At 40.1% G+C, this 22,826-nt stretch overlaps 1 protein-coding gene across 1 annotated transcript; it reads right to left on the reverse strand.

Annotated features, from left to right (window-relative positions):
• Positions 1-1,983: 1,983 nt before the first annotated feature.
• Positions 1,984-22,388, reverse strand: LOC101846928 (polycomb group RING finger protein 1). Its single transcript, XM_005089046.3, has 8 exons — positions 22,151-22,388; positions 12,605-12,707; positions 12,029-12,181; positions 9,901-9,975; positions 8,947-9,046; positions 6,481-6,622; positions 5,921-6,001; positions 1,984-3,635 (listed from the first exon to the last, which is right to left on the reverse strand). The coding sequence occupies exons 1-8, from the start codon at positions 22,157-22,159 to the stop codon at positions 3,576-3,578; spliced, it is 723 nt and encodes a 240-aa protein (XP_005089103.1). The 5' UTR covers positions 22,160-22,388; the 3' UTR covers positions 1,984-3,575.
• Positions 22,389-22,826: the final 438 nt, after the last annotated feature.

A 22,826-nucleotide genomic window follows, 5' to 3' on the forward strand; every position in this document is an offset into this window, starting at 1 on the left:
GTTCCGTTCCGTTCTTGCGCTCGTGACTCGACTCAGCAGTAGGTTAAACAAGCCACAAGGTGGTGACAGCGACCGGGGAGTGAATCGGGAATCGTTTGGCGAAACTGTTCCGCGTTCCGCTGAAGTGAATCGTGAATCGCGTTCCGCAGGAAAGAGTGACGATTCAGTTCCGTTCTCGCGCTCGTGACCCAGCCCTAGTTTGGAAGAGACAGAGTCTTCCTCTGCCAATCACAGAATTTCGGAGGGGGCATTTTTTGCTGATGCAATTCTTGGTTCTTTGATGTTTATGTGAGGTTGAACGCATGTCATTCTTGTTAATTTCTCTGTGTGTGTATGCTGTATTTTCCTTATTGTATCTATACAATTATATAGCCGGTTGCTTTTGTACATGTATCATCTCGTCTGATGAATCCTATTTCACATTTCTTCCATTAAACTTCTACCATCCTTTCTTTTGACTGATCATGAGACTAGGAGTCATTGGCGAACATGAATGTTCAGTTGTCTTAATTTCACATTCTATCATCGAGTATCTACCATTACCATCCTTTCTTTTGTCAGCTACACATTTCTGACAGGTAGCTGAACGAACTCATATTCATTAATATCAATATCATCCAACCATATTTTATGTCATTGTCAGCTACACCTTGGCTGAGGCTGCTTCTGTTTTCCACTTTCATGAAAGAAGAATAGATTGTAGGTGTACTAGGAGCAGCATCTGTGATCTAGGAGACCTATCTATGTGTTTTTCAGCCTATAAATTTTTTTGGGTGCTTGATTTCTACTTCAAATAAATTCGGGCACTTATTTATACCGAGAAGACTCGAAAAGACCCCTGAAAAGGCAGCCGCAAAGCCCCAAAAAGACAGCCGAAGAGACCCAAAAAGACACGAAAAGACTTTCTTGTGCAGCCGCAAAGTCAGCAGTGACGACGGTCACGCTGGGGATGATGACAAGCGTGATGCAAAGGGTGACGATGAGGAGGGAGGTGATGGTGACGTGAAAGACGATGATGATGGGGAAGAATGGGATGGATGGGTTGACGATGATGATAATGGAGAGGGATCAGTTGACGATGATGATGATGGGGATGAATCAGTTGACGATGATGATGATGGGGATGAATCAGTTGACGATGATGATGATGGGGATGGATCAGTTGACAATGATGATGATGGGGATGGGTTGGCTGACGATGATGACGAGACAGAAGAGGTGGTGGAGGTGAGTGGTGGGAGGCCTCTGTCACATGGCCGATTTCAGAATCTGCATGTCTTATTAGAGAGTCTTGAGGAAGAGGCTGAGCCGCTGCAAAAATTGCCTGTTGGTAAAAAGAATGGGTTTTTTTTGTTTTGTTGTTGCTGACAACGAACACAACCTCGAAAGGAGGGCGGCAAACAAAATTTCTCTGTTCCCTGATGATCGCGGGGCATGGGGTACTTGCGGCCCGTCGTCGAAGACATTTTTATCCAAGATGGAATAAATCTGAACACAGTCGTGAAACGCGCTGGCGTATACTGCAAAGAGGTGAAACAAAACAAGGTCAAGGTCTTCACTCCACTTGAGCCCCAACCTCATCCCACGAATGTGGTACTGTTGCAACGGTACTATACAAAACAAACTCAAGATGCGTCGTATGAGAAAAGAGTGTCTTGGGTTGAATACCCGGGGGCCCCCAAACGGCCATCTACGGAAAAAAAAAAGGGAAGTGTCCACCACCCAGGCCACATGGCAGGGTAACAACAGGAAATCCTGGAAATTACATCAGGATGCTGCCTTGAAAAATGGCAAAAATGAAAGAAGCTCTGAGGACAAAGAGACCTGCAGAAGTCTACAATTCGGACGACTCACTTGAGGGTGCAAGGAACGTCAGACAAGTATATAATGCTAAAGCAAAAGACAAGGCAACCAACAGGCCAGCTGGCACGCATTCAAACAACTTTTCGGGTCTTCTCAGTATAAATAAGCGCCGATTTGTTCTTTTCTCTTTTTCTTTTGCAGTTGAAACTGTGTTATTCTCTTCTCATATCCTCTTTTAAGAATGTGTTGAATAAGACGATCAAAATGATACATAACATATGCTTTTCGGATTATTCCTTGTTGAAATATCATCATTTATTTTCGTATTCATCCATTTTCGGACCCATGAAAATTGACCCCAGTCTTAATCTTCAGACCCTATTAAAGAGATTTAAGAGACTAAACTTTCTCTGATTCTTTCATATGAAAGTAGACATAATAACCTTTCAATCGATGCAACAAACATAAAGATATCTTTACTGGTTGCGAAGTTATGTACTTTTTTTGTCGAATTTCGTCCACGTTTAGTTCTATTCTACTTCCACTTGCGATGGTTCAAGCGCTGTAAGGTAAGCAAATCCCCGGACCGCAATTCCCGACCACTGCCCATATTCTTTATGGACAGGATGGACACAAGGGTACTGTGAAGGAATTTTGCAAAGAGATTGTCATTGCCCCCATTCAGTCCCACATGGCACGGCAAGCCGCCAATTGCTTTCGCCAAAATGCTGCCCCTGATAGACTCTGCTGCTGCCATGGGACATTTCCCCCTCACAGTTTGAGGACAAAAAGCACGGCCAGGTGTGCAAAGTGTGTACTGAAGTAAAGGTTCGGGCACAGACCAGATTTTATTGTCCGACATGCAAAGTGGCACTCTGAATCAATAACTGCTTTCGGATATAGCACACAGCTGCTGACATCAAGGCAACTCGGGAGCAGCTCAATAATAACTAGTTTCTATATATTGGAGTAACCAGATATGTATGCAGATGGATTATATTGTGCCAGTGAGAGAATACAGTGGGTTAGCAGTTTGAAACATCAACAAAAACCAATATTTCTTATGTGTGTGACCTGAAGACAGCCTTATGCATCTCATCGTACAACTCATGCAGCGTAGTATTTTCAAAATCATAGAAGAAAAACCCCTACACAGGCAAAACACAGGATTCAGAAGATAACCTTCTTTTCTGATCTTTGCTTAGATTAAACTAATCTATTGCTGTCTGCCAATGCAAATGTTATTTTCACTGTGCAGTTTTATAACACATTCTATGAGCAGCCTCTCAGCTGTAATTACAGCACTGAAGCATTCATATCACAAGTCCAAAGGGCATTTAGCCAGAGACAATTCTACGAAAACTGTTTTCTTCATTTCGGCTATACACAAGAGGAAAAATAAATGGCAAGTTTAGCATTGTGCACAAAACTGAAAATACCAATCGCAATGAAAGCACTGCAGTACACATTCCAGTCCCCCCATTCATTCAAAACATGACACGTTATCTATTGTGTTATCACTCAGTCAAACGAGTGATTCTTGCAAGCTATTCACAGTTTTCATATTCTATTTTATCGTTAAAGAGATAATTAAGACCTGGCTAGCTTTGTTCATAAAATATTTTCATGGATGACAAGAAATTCACTTTGCATTAAAAAAGTTTTACTTACGTGGCCTGGTGGTATCTTAAATTCTACAGTGTTTTGAAGAAAATGAACATTCAAACCAAGAGTCAATAACATAATTTTTTTGTGTTCCTGTACTTGAAAAATCACGTGACACTGTTGCCAGGAGTTTCACGAAATCTGTAAAACAAGACCATTGGCGTTTCCTGTGGGTGACAAAAAAAAAGGACAAAAATTAATATAATAAATAGAATAACTACATTAACAAGCGCTACAAGCCTGACTGTTCATCAACAAAACACGAAAGTTGTACAAATGATCATATTCGAAAATAGTAACAGTGTCCTAATCAAATTGTTGCATGGTTTCAGAACCTAAACCAGTGACAGTTAAAAGAACAAACATTTCCATTATCTTGTCAACATTTTATTAGCCATCACTCGGTATAAATCATGTCACCACAGTGAAATCTCTGTTGAAGATTGTCGTAACTATCGAAGGCGTTTGGTCAGCTCAGGGCAGTACACATAGCTAGAGGTTTCGATAAGAGTGAGGCATCGGCCGACACTGGGCTGATCTGGCAAAAGCTAAAACTTGTAGGACTATTAACAAGCACAGTAAATCTCAACCCCCAAGTGCAAAGTATCAAATTTTAGCCAACTGGATAATCAATCTCACCAACAACTCAGAAGTGATAGTTGGGACTACTCATGACCACCAAGGCTGTATAAAGAAAGAGTCCTATAGAAAAGGAGTCAGCAATTATCATATTAAATAAATTATGCCCTTTACTAACAATAAACTTATCATTTTACCCAGCAGACTAATAAGTGAAAGAAAAAACCCACAGAAAAAGCATACAAAGAATTGATTTTCCTACGATTTCACACAAAGATTTGTGCCAGATACTTTCTGTTTTTTTCAACTCCACTGAACATAACAAATTTAAAAAATAAAATAATTCAAGCATAACCCCGGAAATAAGAACTAATCATTTATCTTTTTAAAGTTTGCTCTCCAACAGACAAAATTAAACCAGGTACAGTTCTAGTTGACAGTAACAACGCTGCACGTTACATAGTGAAACTAGAGACATTTATGTGAAAAGGATGGTGCTTGGAGCTAGCAGGGATGCCACTTGACTTTTTTTAAATAGCTGAAAATCCACACGCGAAGGTCTCGTTAACATATGAATATATCAATTTGAAACCCAAAGGGTTTTTCCATAACTATAGATTCCATCTCGATTTCAATAACGGAATAGCAGATCAGGATCAAAATACCGGAAATACCTGAAAAAAGCGGCATCCCTGAGCGAGGTTCTATATCCATTATACCCATCCGTTGTTTCCGGGTATTGTCATGCCTAGACCTGCATGTGAGCCTCAACCAGATTGTCTGAAAATTTTGCACACCTCCTCCCCCCAAAAAAACTAAAGAGCTTTTAAATTGTGGGTGTTATAAAAGAAAAGACTTCCGAGTAACGAGCGACCATCCCAACAAACACTATAAAGAAGAGACCTAACTCTAACCCTACCCCATAAAAGAACCTGCAACGGCCCTTAAGTAAAAAGGCCAGCACAAGTTTAAAAAAATTAAAAAATTTTAAAGCACACTCCAAAACAAACAAGGAGCATTTAATTTTAAAAAAAATTAATATGGCCTGCATAGCTATAATAGGGTTTAATACAATAATACAATAGATTTGGAATATGAATCCTCCATATAGTTATAGATCTAGTAATCTAAATAAATCTCGATCTAGATCAAGTAGAACAAGTGAATAGGAATTGGCCTTGAACGAGAAATCCGCATCCGATTCCGAACAGATGGACTCAGCTGAGTCCAGATCTAGATCTAGAATTCTAGATTCTAAGTAAATAATTCACGCACCTGATGAAAAGCGTTTTGCTAACATAAATATTACAGCACAACCTATAATAGGGTTTGACACAATAGAATTGAAATATGAATCCTCCATTGAGGTCTATAATGATCTATAAATCTCTATATGTAAAGTAGATCAAGTGAGTCGGACTTGAATGAATCCACATGATCTGAACAATCGGTAAACAAACTAAATTAAAATGGCCGCTCCAGCACGAAACTGAAAGTAGATAATTTAGGTCTTCATACTTTTTCGCATTCGTATTTCTACTCAGGTTCTGACAATTATGTCGGAAACGCCGACGTCCGCACAAAAACGAAAGTGCCGACAAAGCAGAGGGCAGAAAAAGGGGGGCGCTGGCAGTCGGCCAGACCTCGCACTTCACACATTGACTGATACAGGTGGGCCTAGCGATAGCATCGGCCGGCTCGCGGGTCAGGTCGCGATTGTTTGATTTCAGACGATTGTCTGCAAACATGCAGATCTACATGCCTTTTCCAAGTACTACATGACCCCTTCTGAGTCAGAATGTTTCTCTTTTCCTAAAAAAATTATGCTAATCATACGCTGATAATGTCAGCCCTGAACTCAAGAATGGCTTACCTTCCCAAACCAGTTCATTAAGAAGATTTGTTTCATGGACACCTCATCTGATAACACTTCCCGATCACAGATCACTTCCACCTGAAAAATAATGTCCATTTCATTATTACACACTGAGCTGAAGAGAAGAGATTGTATATGCAATGTCAATCTCATAGTGCCATCAAGAAAAGCAAGATGACAATTAAGAACAAGAAAGTAAAAGAGAAGAAATTAAGACCTGTTATTCACACCACTAAATGGAGGCAGGGAAGAAATTAAGAACTTTTGTCTGATGCAAAAGGAAGCTCCTCAGTAAATAAATATTTTTGGAGTTGAAAGAAATTTTTCTTTTAGTTCAAATCATGCCATCATTATATAAACATGAGAACAGTTATTTTCCGATAAACCCTCTGAATAAAAGTCACAAGTTGTCCCAATAATATGAAACTACTATTTGTACCACAACTCTTCTTTCGCATGCTGCTCATTTAAAGGTAAAATTATTTTCACATGAACCCAACATTAAACAATATAATTCATTGAACACAATTGTTAATCTAGATGAAAATAAAGAGAACCTGAACTTCAGGTGGAATTAGAAGCTTTTTGTAGAGCATAGCTTTCAGATGTGACACGAGCACTCTTATAGAACATCTCAAGAACTTCCTGTCCAGAGGTCGCAGGGCCAGGACTTTTCCTCTGTGCATGATTCGCTGAGACCTGTGAACAGTTTTTAAAAAAAAGCTGAAATGGTATAGGTTTAACACCCTATCAGCACTCTTAGGTTATTTAAGAAGAGGTGGGGCCTCCGAGTTTAATGTTCATCTCCGAAAGGACCGAGCCAAAAGGGACTTTTGTGTAAAGTGCCTTTTTCCAAGGATACAACATGAGGCCGAGCTGAGGCTTGAACCCCCGAACCCGCAATCTCACGATTACGAGTCCGGTAGCCTAACCACTAGGTTACCTTTTCGTTTTAGTTTTAGTAGAGGTTTTACGGCGCTCACAACTGCATAAGGTCATATGAACGCAAGAAGATTAGAAGTGTTACAAGAGAGTAACAAACATATAAAAGAAGGAGGGGAGATAAGGACAACAGATGTTTGTTGATTGGAAAGAAGAAGCAAACCACACCAGAGCACCCACCAACCACCCACACTAGGTTACCAACGCTACTGTGAACAGGTTAAAAATAGCAGAAGCCTCGGGGAACAATAATAATTCTGATTTTTTAAGTAGACCTGCCAACCACTCTATGTCCTAAAAGAGGAATCTTCCTCAAAATCAGACTCTCCAGAACCCCAATAGAATAAGATTACATAACAAACTGATCATAGCTTTTTAAATGTGTGTAATGCAAATAAGCAAATAAAATTGTATCTTCCTGTCACTTGCCATAAGTCACATATGACCCTTCAGAAAAGGAATTTCACCAAAAAAAAAAAAAAATTAAATAAGAAAAAAAAAACAAATAAAAAAAACGATTGGGGTACTTTGGCATGCAAAAAAACCCCAAAAAACTGGAGGCCTCCAAAAATATCAGAGTAATAGGCAGATCTGAAGATTTTACCCACAGGTTTCAATAGAATATACAGCTTCTTTCAGAAATGGGCCCTCACCACAATAAGATGAGATAAGATAAGATAAGATACATCTTTATTGTCCAGATCCTGGCACATTGGTTTGGTGTTCCACCACGAGTACACACACACACACACACGCACACACACACACGTGCACGCACATGCACACACAAGTAGGCTTACAATCGCATACATAATATAAATGAGCAGCAATATAAACAATAATAATCGTAAGCTAGATACACACTCAATGTTATTTTGATGCATGCTCTAAGGTCGTAAGTACACTAAACAAGATAGATGGTTAAGATGGAAGCATTTTGATAGATGATGGTAAAAATGACCTTCTGTATCTTTCTTTGTTACAGATCAGAAGCATGGGTCTTTTACTTCTGACTGATGTTTTTATTTGAGGGAACAAGGGATGTTTGTTGTCTAAAAAGATGGAATTAATTTTCTTAGTGCAAGCTGTTATATAAGCAAAGTGAACACACCCGGTCGCCACAGAGTAGCGCCCTTATGCCAATCATCCACCTCTTTCACCCTGGAATTGGGCAAGGCTGCTAAGCATGGCTTTCCATCTGTCTTTGTCCTGGATGATCTTCTCCACCTCCAGCCAGTTGTGTCTCATATGCCTGAAGTCTGCTCCCAGATCTCGCTCTCAGGCGGATCTCAGCCCTCCTCTCTTTCTTTACCCCCGAAGGTTCCATGGAAGGCTTTGTCTTGTCACATTGTAAGCTGGCTTCCTAAACATACGATGTCTATTCCACCCCATCTTTTTTTTTTTTTTTTGATCTCACAATCAACTGGTTTTTGTTTGGTTTGCCTTCATAATACTATATCACTGATATTGTCCGGCCAGTGGATTTTCATATATTCCTCAGGAAATTATTAATGAAAGACTAATTTGTTTACTATCTGCTTTTTTAGTCTCCATGTTTCCAATGCATACAACGATACCTTTTTTTTTACATTTGAATTGAAAATCTCGATCTTCGTACTTGCCCTGATGCTTCCCAATCTCCAGACAGAGAGTAACTGTTGGAATGCTCCCTTTGCTTTTCGTAATCTTGGTCTTGGCATCACAGATTGTTCTTCCTGTGCCATCCATGATACTTCCTTCACAGATAAAAGGGGTCACTTCCTCTATGTGTATTTCGCTGACCTTAATGTCATCTTTTACACCTGTGCTGATCTTCCGAATTTTTTGACATGGGTCCTGTCTATCTTTAAATGTGAACAATGCAACAGTACACTCAATTCATTGACCAAAAAATGTATTCACAATTTTCAAAACACTGCTCAGTTTATTCCAGAATCAGGTCCTATCCATTTTTAAATGTGAACAATTTATCAGTACATTATATACATTCACAAATAAAATTAAGGAACTAGATCTCATCTATTAACTGATTAATAATTTTTATACAATAAAACTACAGATCATTTTCTCTGAAGACTAACCTGTATCGCTCCAAACAGAGACATATTTGTTCATCATTTTTGTAAAGGTGACCATCTGGATTGTTAATTACACTAGACAACTTTGGAGTGACGGGTTCCTCTGAAAAAGACAAATATACATAAAAATACGAAATAAAAAACATGGTTAAATATTCAAGAAAAACCAATGCAAATGTAAAATCCTACATACTATACATCAACCTGCAGAGTATTTTTTAAATCCAGACTAGATACATACACCATGTAACCCACTAGACCCAATTGCTGCAAACGGCCAACCAACTTGCTCGTACAAAAAGCCAATCACACGTGAAACATATATATTTTGTTCATTGATAACTCCCTCAGTTTTATCTTAACTGGAGCAGCAATCATCCCAACAGGTAGCAAGTCCTCTTGAACAGAATTCTTTAAAAATACAGATTGTGTTTTAGCTTTAAACTCTAAGGCAATATAAAAGTAAAAGAAAAAAGTACCAAAAAGTGACTTTTCGTGACCGGTGGGCCAGAAAAAAATCTTTTAAAAATCCCCCCCCACCCCCCCTCTTTAAAGAGAAACTCAAGAGTGGAAAAGATAATGATAGGGCTTTAATTCAAGGTACAGGTTGTCTCAAGAAAATTGTTTATCTAATACAAAAAAAAAAGAAACTATGCGACAGCTAGATGCAATCGAATGATACTTTCAAATGGTACATTTATAATTCTACGATAATTAGGACCAAAGTGACAGACTTTTTTTGTGACCTAACTAAGCATACTCAAGTGTGGCATGCTTAACTGGTAAATATTTCAAATTGAACATAGTAAAGCTTTACTGTAATATATATATATATATATATATATATATACACATATATATATATATATTTTTAAAACAAGATGAAGTTGTTTGTTCACTTGGCAGAGTTCTATAAAGGCAGAAGCTGACTTTCATGCAAATGAACAAAGAACTAACCTGCTCTTGTTCCAGGTTTTTTATCTACTGCCATGCCTCTAGATTTATTGAATTCCTCCCGACGAAGTTCCTCATCTGAGATGAAATTTCACAAACAAGTTAATAATTAGTAAATTTTAAATAAAAAAAGTGTATGAAGTTTAACGCCCCTATGAACACTTAATAGGTTATTGAACTTCTTATCTCTGACAAGCCACTCTTCAAAGGCTCTTGGTTGAAACTGTGGGCTGATGATCCACTGGTAGTGGTTCGGGCACATTCATAAAAATTTACAACATTGATGTTTTATTAATTTTCAGCTATTGCAGAAAACAGTTCTCTTTTTATCAGTTCTTTCATCAGACAAAGAACTTTCAAAACAAGCTCATTTCTCTTGATTTAATGATGTTTATGTCACTTTTAGGTTTTGTACCAAAAGAAGGCTCCGGTACAATGGGAAAACCCCCCTCTGGAGATAAAAGAGTTCAGAAGTGATAGAAAATAAGTACTAAGCTGCACTTATGCAACAACTGGAATATGTGTTTCTTTTTAGTAGGAGTAAAATAAGGACACAGAAAAACTGAGTGAAATTAAGTCTAAAAAACACAACGGACCCTAGTTTCAGAGAGGAACAAAGCCTCGGAAAGTCAATGAGATCCAATTTGCATCCTGTAAAAAGTAATAGTTTGCAGCAATGTAAAGAAGACTTCACAAAGGCTACTTGCACCAAAAGAAAAATGTATAAATAACACAAGCTAACAGGATGACAAATTGTCTTTGGGTATTTGAGCATCAGGTTTCCAATATATATGCCCTTGATGTTGAAAAAAAAAAGCAAAACATCCCTAACACCCACTTGTAAGATCTTTACTTTGGTGGATAGAATTAGAAAGTTAAGTGCCATTTTCAAGTTTCAAAATGTGGGTCAGTTTCAAACCATCCAGTAGCAAAACAAAACTATAAAACATTACTGAAAACACCTGAAACATTGCTTTCAAGAATGTGAAGTTTTACAAGACCATATTTTTTTTAAACAAATCTTAAAAGGCAGCCGGTATTTTCACGAAATGTGAAAACAAAATTTATGCACAAAAAAATGACACGCATTTTCACGACGTGTTTTTCTCTTTGGACCAATCAGTGAACAGCTGGGTCAAGCCAGAGGGTGTATATTTATAGACTCTCTGCCCTTTGGCCTTGCTTGCCTTCCTTCTCTCACTCTCTCAATAAGAATGGCGGAAGCGAATCCCCATCCCTTCGAAATGGGACGGATTTTAAAATCATATTGTGAGTTTGAGGAAGAATTTCGGACGTATTGCGGTACAAAGTATATTTTTGGCAAAAAATCCTCTAAATCATTCACCGGCAAGAACAACACAATCAAAGATGAGTCGAAACACTACCCGGCAGAGTGGCAGTACTTCAAGTTCATCCTGTTCTTGATTTGCAAACATTAAGGTCGAGTGCGCGCAAATAGGCCAGATATACAACTTACTGCCGAGGGGTTAGATTCTAGATCTACAGCCCGAAAAGCAAGAAAGCAAGTGTGCCCCTCCCCCCCCTCTATCTCTCTCTCTTTTCAAAGATTTTTAAATACGGGTTGGGGCAGAGATGATGATACAAAAAGAAAGCCTACATGATTTCGGGATATAGATCTAGGCTACGGGTTTTGCAAGGGAAAGTTGGAAGCACTCTCGGCACCCATCGCATCTCAAATCCGGTGGTTTTGACACCTTAATCGGAATGGTGTTATTCAAAATTGGAAACCAGATCTAGATCTACCCAAAAAGAATTGTATTTTAGCTAATAGGCTTAAACCTCTGCAGTAAGAACCAGGATAATGTCTTTGACAGGTCGTGAAAATGCGCGTAAATTTTTTCCCCACGACATGTCGTGAAAATACCGGCTGCCACCTTAAAAACACACATGAGACAAGCTTTGAAAAGTGAACATTCACTTTCCATCAAAAATTAGATTTATATAAATGAGAATCATTTATCTTTGTCAGTGCTATTTTTCACTACAAAACTACATAATTCAATGTCCAGTCTCTGACATAACCAAATCATGTTGTCAGTAAAAGGGAGCATACAAACAACACAGTCCCACTGATACATTTTCTTAGCTCTAAACAAAAATGTTGTATTACTTTCAAAGAGGTTTGGAATCAGCTTGTACACAATGTCTTGCAATGTTCTGTCTGGCCGAAGCAGGAAAAGTGGATGCGTTTCATGAACCTTGAGCTTGCATTGAGGGCAGTGTTTGCAACTCATCAGATACTTTACTATGCAGCTCTTGCAAACTGAAAAATACCAGCATAAACGAGATAGAAAGATGAATAACAAGCACATACAGCACAGCTGGAGTAATATGAAATATGGATCGACCCAGAAACTAATGCTGATCAAGAGAACTAGAACAATATTTACTTTTAAATATATTACTTCTATGAAACTTTGTATCCCTGTCAGCCTAAGTTGGCCCTAACAGGCAGAGTTGAAGCCTGCTTCCTAAATGATCTAAACTGTGTTTATGGAGGTGTCATTAACGAGAAAACATTTGGGGCAGGGTGTGTGCGTGTAAATAGTATATTTACAAAACGTTCTACAGTGTTGGCATTCTTTAATCAAGAGTGATTTTAACCTTATTGGATCTAAACTATTCAACACCACTGAGATAAAACTGGCCTGAGCTTTGTCAAAAGAGTAAAGAGTGCAAAACTTACATGTGTGTAGGCATTCTGTGATGGTGGTCGCATCTATAAAATACCCTCGACAAAGGGAACACACAACATGAGGATTGATGTCCTGAATGCATATCTTTATGGTCTGAAAAGACAGAGAGAAGGGGATTCTCATGTGTCTTTTGACAAGTTCAACACACTAAACAATGCATGTTTCAATTCATACAAAAGAAAGGGGCATGTAATATAAAACAAGTATTTATTTTTACTCCAATGACAGCAAAAAAATATAATATACCACACAAGAAAATAAATTATCCATTGCCACAGTATAACAAATTCTGAAACTACATTGGAAGTGCACGGGTCAAAGTCAAAGGTAGAGATGTGGTTACAGTTGATGGATTATGACCAAACAATAACAGTGCACAGTTCAGTGACCATGATCTCACTGGCTTATTAAATTACTTTTAAAACATTTGTTAATTACACCCCCATTAATACAAGGCCGGATCTATTTCTCAGAACGTTTGGGAAAATAAACTTGAACTCTATTTCTCCGAACGGTTACCGTTCTCGAGATTTGTTGATAATAAGCGAATGGAGTGGCCCGTGTTTGTGTGTACGTGTGCATGTGAGTGTGAGTGTGTGAGTGTGCGTGTGTGTGTGTGTGTGTAAGGTGTGAACAGGTGGATGGTTGGGAGGAGGGGGGGGGGGGGGGGCGTAGAGGGATTTTTTTTAAACCTGAAGGATTTTAGATTTTGCTGAGAGACTAAATGCAAAATAGATTACTGCCAAGGTCGAGCATTCTTGTTTCATCGCAGTACTTTTTGAAGGTATTTTCAAATGAAGTATAGTCGCGAAAGTTGCCCCAACCACAACTGAAGTATCTGAATATTCAGACATTTAAAAATCTCTAGATCTAGCTCTAGAAATTGAATTTGACTAAAAAAATGCTTCTTCCCAGTCCTCGCCGAATGGCAGAATGAAAGGATGACGCCTAAATCTCGCAAATAACCCAAAAAATTTCGAGATCGGAAACCGTTTGGAGAAATAGAGTTCAACTGTATTTTCCCGAAAGTTAGGAGAAATAGTCACTTCGTTAATACAATTAAGATCATTAAGAAGGAGGCTTCAGCCCTGCCTGTCAGGGCCAACCCAGGCTGACAGGGATACAAAGATCCAGAAGAAAGACCCAAGATACTCGATAAAAGTTATTCTCACTCGGAAATCAAACTTGGGTCTCCTGCATGTGACAGAGAAGTGCTTACTGCTGCACCACAAGCACCGGGGACTTGCTTTTTTGCTCTTTCAAGACTAAGAAGTTACTGAAAGGAGATAAGCCCAACTATCATTTGGATGGGTATTATTCACCTGCTGCCTCAAAATTAGCAAAAATTTTCTCAAGGGACTGCAAAGTAAAAGACGTGCTTTGCAGTGGGGGAACTGGGAACCACTGAAAAACTATTTATTGTAGAATGCACCACAACATCGTAAACAACTGTCACTGAAGGACAAAAGATTGTTTATTTATACACTCTTTAAATGAGGCAACCAGAGAAGAAATTAATGTTCATGTGTGGTTTTCTTTTATTAAAAAAAAAAGATCAGGTTTCCAAAACAACGGCTAATAGTATTCAAAGTACAGTACTAGTTTTTATACAAGAAGCTATGAAAAACTAAATTCCCGTTAACAACAAAAAGAATTTTAATCCCTTTGTTTTTCCTTCTGTAATCAATGCATTTAGTCATGCTGACTTCATATGTGAGAAGAATTACACTGATATTCAGCCTATCATGGCCTATGTGGCATTGGTGGTCCATTGGTTCAGCTCTTGAACTCGCAACCGTAAAATCATGGGTTCGAATCTCGTCAGGGACCCCACATTGTGTCCATGGGAAAGGCACTTTGCACAAATTTTCCTCACTTCACACAGGTCAAAATGGGAACCCGGCTATTCCTTACTTTTCTTTAAAATAAAAGTATCTCTATGTTTGCAAGTTGACTCAACTGAAGAATGGGGGAAACTTGCAGTAACAAGGCTTTTTAAAAGAATAATTACGAGCTTTCCAATGACACTGAATCAGCACCAGACTTTTCAAACATTTCTTTCAGTTTCTATGACCATTTGCAAAGACTAACCACATTCTGATTTTTTCACATTCTAAGTGCCTGCGCACATCTCCAACGCAAAAACTAATAATGAATGTATTGGCTCTCCTGTGATTCCGTTATCTCTGCCTAGATGTATTCGCAGTTTTGTGTTTTTTAAGGGTCGCGTCTTTCTCAGTTGTATTCAGGCTGCCAGTATCTGTAGGCTGTAGGGCCTAAATAAAAACCAAACAAAAAAATAGTCTAAATAGTCAAAGACATGCTCAAAACCCATTTTGTTTTTTTGCAATACAAATAGGAAGGAAATCAAAACTAATTTAATCGCAGTTGCTGAAAATAAGAGATTTTACAACGACACAAAACTAATTTGCAAATTAAGTTGATGTAAAGTGAGACATGCCGCGAATAGATGCTCCAATCGTTGCTCCAGCTGAACACAGTTTAAGGCTCATGTGTCCTACTTCTATGTACGCCCCCTGCCCCTGTATTTCACCATAATCTGATGTTTCGCAATAAGTAATACTGAAGTGACTATTCGGACTCGAGTCCGATTAGACAAATATTATCGGACTCTGAATTGAGTCCAGCATGACTTCTGACCCCTGTTCCTATACATTTCCAGCATAAATTTAAGACATATTTTTCGATTATAATGACAACAATCGAATCGTGAGCTTTAATAAGTTACTAGATCTATCTAAACTGACCCTCCCTACATCATTAGTATGATGAACAGAACAACCAAATTGAGTTGACCTTGCCAGGGGGGCAAAGTTACTTATGTCCACCAATAAGAAGGCGCATTGCTGTCACGCACTCTCGGCTTCCTGGGGGAAGAGGTATTGGGAAGAGGCCACGGCTGTCGATTTTGTGTGATGTGATTTTTTTTAAAAACCCATTAATTACAGAAAAACTATAACATACGGACAAAATGAAATTAAACATAAAGAAAGACAAACGGTGGTGGAAGTAATGATAATGTGTAGCGGTGGTAGAAAGACCCTGAGTTGTCCGTTACTGTGTACTCAGACACTGCCATTGGGCAATGAGAGTGAGAGTGCAGTCTTTTGACTTTTGACACAATTACAGTCCTAATAGGCTACCAGTTGGTAATACTAGTTCTAATTCTTGTTTTACGTAAAATCCCCTGACGACAGTTACATAATAAGCATGTACCTCCTTCCACTCACACAACTCACTTAGAAGCTGAGTCCCAATATATATAATGTAAAACATTTTTTTCGGACCCGAGTCCGAATAGATAAAAAGGAAGTGGTTATTCACACAGGGTGTGCGCATAATTCTATTCGCACAGGGTCGAGCCTACATTGATTTTGGACCTCGTTTGTCACACCCGGGTATCCCACCTTTTGGCAAAGGCTGTACACTACTCTAGATCTACATCTAGTATAATGTCATATTTGTTTCAGTTTTACGGTAAAAGCATGCACTCATCTCTCTCTCTCTCAAGGCGCAAGGAAAACAAACAGAAAAAAAGAGAGATTTGAGTCATTATGATTATCATTACACAATACACAACTTGAATTCCAATTTGAGTGGGGGGGGGTTTCCTATCGAATTTCACAATTAGATTTAGATCTATCCCTATATAGACTAGCAACATTACAAGATTGTTCACTAAGCTCGAGAAGTGTTCGCAGAAGTCAACGCATTGCTTCAGATGGCGTTGGAGTCTTTATTTTGAAGCTCTCTTTCGTTTTTCCAGCAGAAGAATAAGCGTATTCTGTTAATTTCACTTTTATTGTTTTTCACACAAGCAGATCTTGGGTAACTCTGTTCGCAAAGTCTGCACTTTTTCAAAGAGGGTGCCACCAAATTTTGAGGACACTTTTATAATTGGGTCAAAGAGAGGAGTGAACTATCTTGTTGTCTTTGTCCCTACGTGATGAGGGGGGGAAAAAAGGAGGAAATGACTAGGCCCAATTAATTTCCATCCTTCTTTTGAAACGTCCTGCGCCAATATTTTGTAGTATTCACACACCCTGTGCGAAAAAAATATAATAGTATTCACACACCCAGGGCGAATAAAATTTCATAATATTCACACAGTATTCACCCTGTGAGAATAAAATTTCATAGTATTTCCATTGTATTCACACACCCTGTGCGAATAACTACAGCCATAGATAAAACCCATTTCGGACTCGAGCCAATAGATAAAAAATCTAATCGGACTAGAGTCCGAAAACAGCTAGGCAAGTAATTTTAAAGGTTTGATATTTTCTTGAAAACAAATGGCAGACAGTTTTAGTGGCCATGTGTTCTGCAGCCGAAAATGTGACAGTTTAGCCCCCCAAAGCAGCGTGTGCAGGTGTCAAAGTAGTCTCTAGTATTTTACCACCACACAGATAATTTTTTAAGGAAAATCAGATTGATAGAGGGGGTCAAATCTGGAATGGAGCTTGCTTTGTGGATGTTACCACCACAAATAACTCATCTGTAGCTGTGGTGTGGACATTTGGGGTATTGTAAGAGAAATGAAAACAAAATAAACAAGGAAAAAGTCCAACCAAAAACTGTAGACCGAGAAATCTAGATCTAGTAAGAGGTAAAGACTACTAGTAAAAGTTAAAGGACTAAAAATCTCAGAACTTAAATCACAAGCGGATAGCAAGAAAACGACAACTAAACGCCATTGGCCGATATTTACAGTAATAGCCATCTTGTTTGACGTCACTGAGAGATTCCCACTTTGTCAGTAAAGGTGGCAACGCGGCCGCATGACGGCAGCCTGCCGACTTGAATTATTTTCTTTGCAACTTGTCTAACTGTTCGGTTCGGTTGACTGTGATTGTGCAGCACCCTTCTTCCACCCAGACTGATTCTGATGCTGTACACTACATAAACTGAGAAGAAGAAGACTAGAAGAGTAGGCCTACGTCAATTTGGATATACGAAAGCAAGTTTTTAAAAAGTTCAACGACGCAGTGCGCATGATCGGTCACTTTGATCTGGATCGTTTCTTTTATTTAAGCAAGTGGCTATTCTCCGGCGTCGCGCCGGTCAATAGATCGGAAGCTATTCTCCGGCGTCATAACTAGGCCTAGTAAGTCTACCTTTCATTATATTTTATCTATGGTAATTGTCTAACAACTTTATTCATTTATTTCCATCGTCCATTTGCTTATTTCAAAATAACGATTCTGTTTATTTAAACGAACAAAATTGATTTTGTGTCTAGTCATATAGTATAGCTTGCTGTTTAACTTATTTCTTGTTGTTGTAATTTTAGATCAATTTAACTGATATGATATGTCGCGACTTCAGTGCTTTCTTGTCGTTTTCGGACTATTCGGACTCTAGTCCGAATATGAAAAAATCTTATGCGGACTCTAGTTCTTGTCCAGCATGACATCACTTCCGACTTCCTGTGACTCGTGACTCCGGCTTCCTGTCCTGCCTCACTCGTGACTCGCCTCAGGATGGGGAGAGACCGGGACCACTTTGGGCAAAATGGCGTTAAATTGTGCCGGAGCCGAGTTTTTATCTTATGATGAATTTGAAGCCGGCCTGAGAAGTTAGAGCGCTTCTAATAAATGTGTATTTGTCAAGCGGTCATCAGAAGCAATTAAAGATGGTAGCGTGTGTCGGGGTCGGATGGACGGTCTGCACACGTGTGGTTGTGTGTGCGTGTCGGGGAAAGAGGGGGGGGGGGGTTGCTATCGGTCCGGGCGTTGAACGTCGCATACGCGTCAGCCCCCCCCCGGCAGCTGATCATTATTACAATAATAAGCTAGTCTTGACGTAGATCTACGTTGTGAATTGTGTGCTGGTCTATGGAATCAAAAGTTGCCGTATATGCTCGGCTCTACACAGCAACACAACTTTTTCTTGGTAAACAATCGAGATGACACAGGCTTGTGTATTTGAACGAATCAGTCTTTTTTTTTTCCCAGCTCATAATATGCAGGTGCAGGAGATCTGCTAATCTTCAATTTTACCCTTTTCTACAACAAAGAAAGTGGGAAACATGGAGGGGAGGGGGGGGCGTATCAATGAGGTGGTGGGCATCGGATCGGCAGACAAGGTGTGGGGGAAACTAAAAAATGGCGGAAAATTGGAAGCACTGAACGTTAGATCTATAGAACGAAGACACTTCCTTTTTTCCGGACCCGTGTCCGAATAACATTTTTTCTTATTCGGACTCGAGTCCGAAATATGAATTTTTTTTATTCGGACTCGAGTCCGAATATGAAAAAATGTTATTCGGACTCGAGTCCGAATAATGACGGCAATCTCCATTTTTGTAAACAGTGAAAATGTGACTCCTTCTTATGCTCCCTCTTTGTTATGAACTCGCGTCAATAGTTGTGAACATGTTTCTTCTTGCACCCAACATAATTCTAAATTGGAGGAATTGTGGCAGTTTGTGTCTGAAAACCTATCGTCTGTATCAATGGAAGTGGCACGAAGTGGTAAAGTTGTGGGAAGTTTTTTCCAAGACAAACAGATGGGAGAGGCATTTGCAAATCTGCGCTGACAAATTATTAGTAATAGACCGGCGGCGCGGCGCCGGAGAATAGCTGCTGATCTATTGACCGGTGCGACGCCGGAGAATAGCCACTTGCCCTCATCCTGCGGGAGCCGGGTTTATGTAGCCCGATAAGCCTATTTCGGCACCTCGCCTGCGTTCTGGTCCCGAATCAGTGTAGCTCCTGGCTCATTCCGGTCCCGAGTCGGATCCCCATTCATGCAGGTCAAGTGTGGGTGCATCAGTCTGCTTGAGTTTGTGTGCGTTTGTGGCTTTCTTCTAGAACCACCTGCGTTGATTCGTAATCGAGGCATACGTCTCATTCAAAACATACCAAGTTGATAGCTCTAGATGTTCGTCCAATGAAATTATGGAAGAAATTGACCCACTTAGACATGAGGAGCTCGAAAGGATAGTCAGGAAACAAGACTTCCATTTTTCTACAAAATATTTCAAATGAGCTTGATTTTGTATGAAATGATACTACCTGATAAAAAATAAGCTTGTTTGATAGTTTTGAATACCCTTGTGCAGGTACAAAGAACAATTTGAGTGTAAAACATTCGGAAATTGACCTAAATGATCCCCTTTGGAACCTCAGGTCATTCATAACAACAAGAGTGTCCAGAAAGGTTATTCAAATGGGCGTAACTACTCGTAATGTCTTATCAGCTTGTGAGAGGGGGTTATTCATGTGTTTGTAACACTTTATAAATAGAAAGCTATGAAGGATAGAGCGTTATTTTCATCATCGGTTAACACACTCCCGCGGTATTCATGGCGAAAACACACGTTTCCCGGCGCGCGCGCTGTACACCAACAGTACACACTGAGTGACCCCGGCGGCCTGCCCGGCACGTCCGACGTAATCGGTTGCTGATAAGATACGCATCTGGGCACAGACGCATAAGAGTTAAGCACAAGAAATTTAGCATTTACAAGACATTGGACTCCATACGCCGCTGAGTAGATAAAACTATACGAAGGCTATAATAAGGGGAAGGAGCTTGGAAACTGCCTGGCTGCCAGTGCAAACTGCGCGCTACACAAAATAATCACTAATTTTTAGAATCACGATCAGATGACGTGGCGGGCATCCCCCTTGAGAGGTCAAACAAGATGGATGTTAGGCCTAGATCTAGCTCTACTATAAATATCGGAAGTGGCTATTCTCATCCGGGGTGAGAATAGAAAAACAATCTACCTCTCACCCCGGGTGAGACTTGCCAGCGTAGGCTATTCTCACCCGGTGCGAAACAAGACCTGCTTTTCCTCATTTTGGAATACTGTCTATCGGTGTGGATGATCAAATTGATAAAAGCCAAGAAAAAATTACGTTATAGCACAAAAGTTGTAAGCTAATTTGATCGTCTTCAAAGATGCTATGGCTATTTCACTGTTCGAATCGAGCCGAACTACGCGGGTCGCCATTTTGTTTTGCCTGGAAGTTCTCGCAAGATCTACTCCTCCCCTCTCTCTCTCTGTCTCTTTCTGAATACTGTCTATCGGTGTGGACGATCAAATTGACCATAACAAAGTTTAAAAAATGATGTTAAAACACAAAAGTAAATTAATTTGGTTGTCTACAAAGATGCTACAGCTATTTAACTTTTCGAAACGAGCCGAACTACGCGGGTCGCCGTTTTGTTTTGACCGGAAGTTCTCGCGCTACTCCTCTCTCTCTTCCTCTCTCCACTGCCCACAGACAAAATTGTACGCTTTTAGTAGGCTACAGTTGTATTGGAACGTTTGTTCACGGCACAGAATTCTACAATTTTTCTGTTATCACAATGTAGAATTCTGTGGTTTAGGGTGAACGCAAAATTTGTTGGCTGGATTGTACTTTACCGGACCACCCGTCTCGGTCCGTGATTACTACGCACACCTAGCCTAACTACGCTCTCATAGTCATAGTACTCTGCGTGCGGACAAAAGGTAGTTCCGCGGGCGACTTCGCGCACGCACAGCGCAAGCCAGCGGCAACTGGCGAGGCGAGGTGAGCGAGAGTTGGTGGTTGAGAGTGGGCAGGGGATTTAACTTTGGTGAACCACCGTGTATCATACCAACAGTGGGGAGGGGGAGGGGGGTTCAGGGGGGGATTGCCCCCCTGGAAACTATAATAAAGAAAACACACAAAAATGCGAAACAATAACATGAGCGGACAGTCGTGTTTACATATCAATGTAACAACAGTGGGGGGAAGGGGGGTTTCAGGGGGGCTAGCCCCCCTGGCAACAATAATTTAAAGACACTGACACCCACATATTATAAACAATAACATGAGCGGACAATCGGGGTAGATACTCGCCAAGTCGCGAGCAGGGCCGAGGGGGTTGCAATTATGCAAATGAGCTCTCGTGTGCATCTTTAGCCCTCCATTGTACTTTGCCGGACCAGGAGTAGGCCTAGGCCACCCAGCAGAGTTGCGAGCAAATAAGAATAGTGGACCACGTGATAAGATTGACCAATTAGCCTCAAGATGTCAGGGTCATGGGTCAAAGGGCACGGTCGTGATGACTGAAAAACCCGGTAAGAGACGTCAGTCGATTGCTGGCAGTTGAAGAGTGAGGATGTAGAAAACTGAGTAGGAGAGTGAGTAGGGGAGCTCGGAAACGAAGAATAGCGGGCCACTAGGCACCAGGGGCGCCATAGCGAAAGTAGTTCCGACCGGTGGTCCGGTAAAGTACAATCTTACCAATTTGTTGGCCTAGATCTAGGCTATAACGGTGAACGCGCACCGGGTGAGAATAGCCAAAAGACTCGCCTGCACTATTCTCACCCCGGGTGAGAATAGAGGTGGCCATAAATATCGGCCAATGGCGTTTAGTTGTCGTTCTCCAACTAGAATCTAGATCTAGATATAGAGTATCTCTAGATTCTAGATCTAGATCTAGATCTAGAATCTAGATCTAGATCAATCCACTTGTTATTAAATCTAATCTAGATAGATAGTGGCTCATGTAAATTCTATCAGGAACCTCACTTCGTCCATCACTGTACTGTAGAACTGTAGAGCTCAAAGGTGCCGCTTCGTGGAATTTGCTGGGATGTTGAGTAATGTCACAATACTTCAGCTTTAGCCTAACTTTAAAAAGTTCAAACGTAGCAAACTCTGCCTCTCACTTTGTCTCGGCAGATTCTCGACAACGTCGTGTCGAGAGAGCGACCTGTTTGCTCACTCCTGGCTGAATCTTGGAATTGCCGTCTCTTGATCTCTTGGAAATGAATGCATTGATGCCCAACACTAGGCAAACACAGGGTGCAATACCCGCAATAATTCTCATTCGATGTGTAAAAATACTCTATGAAGACAAACTGACAGCTTCTACGTCGTGTTTTTCACAATAAACAAGGGTCGGGTGCCCAACTTGACCACACCAACAACATCCCTCTGTCACCGACCACCGCCGTCACTCCGTCACACAAATTCGATCAAGTTTCGTTTCACATTCACTCACAAGCAAGCACCCACCCATGCTTTTGACTGATTCATGTTTTGTCACAAGAATCAAAATATGGTAGGCCTGGGCTATACAAAATAATTTGCATTAGGCTGCATTAATACAGTTTTGGGTTTTGTACATGGAATGTTTTTCGTGATTTATTACATTGAAAACATTTTCTAAATTGAGTATAAATGATTTTAAATGCATTTTCTC

The sequence above is a fragment of the Aplysia californica genome, unplaced genomic scaffold (genome assembly GCF_000002075.1).
Source record: "Aplysia californica isolate F4 #8 unplaced genomic scaffold, AplCal3.0 scaffold00002, whole genome shotgun sequence".
Classification (NCBI taxonomy): Eukaryota; Metazoa; Mollusca; class Gastropoda; order Aplysiida; family Aplysiidae; genus Aplysia; species Aplysia californica.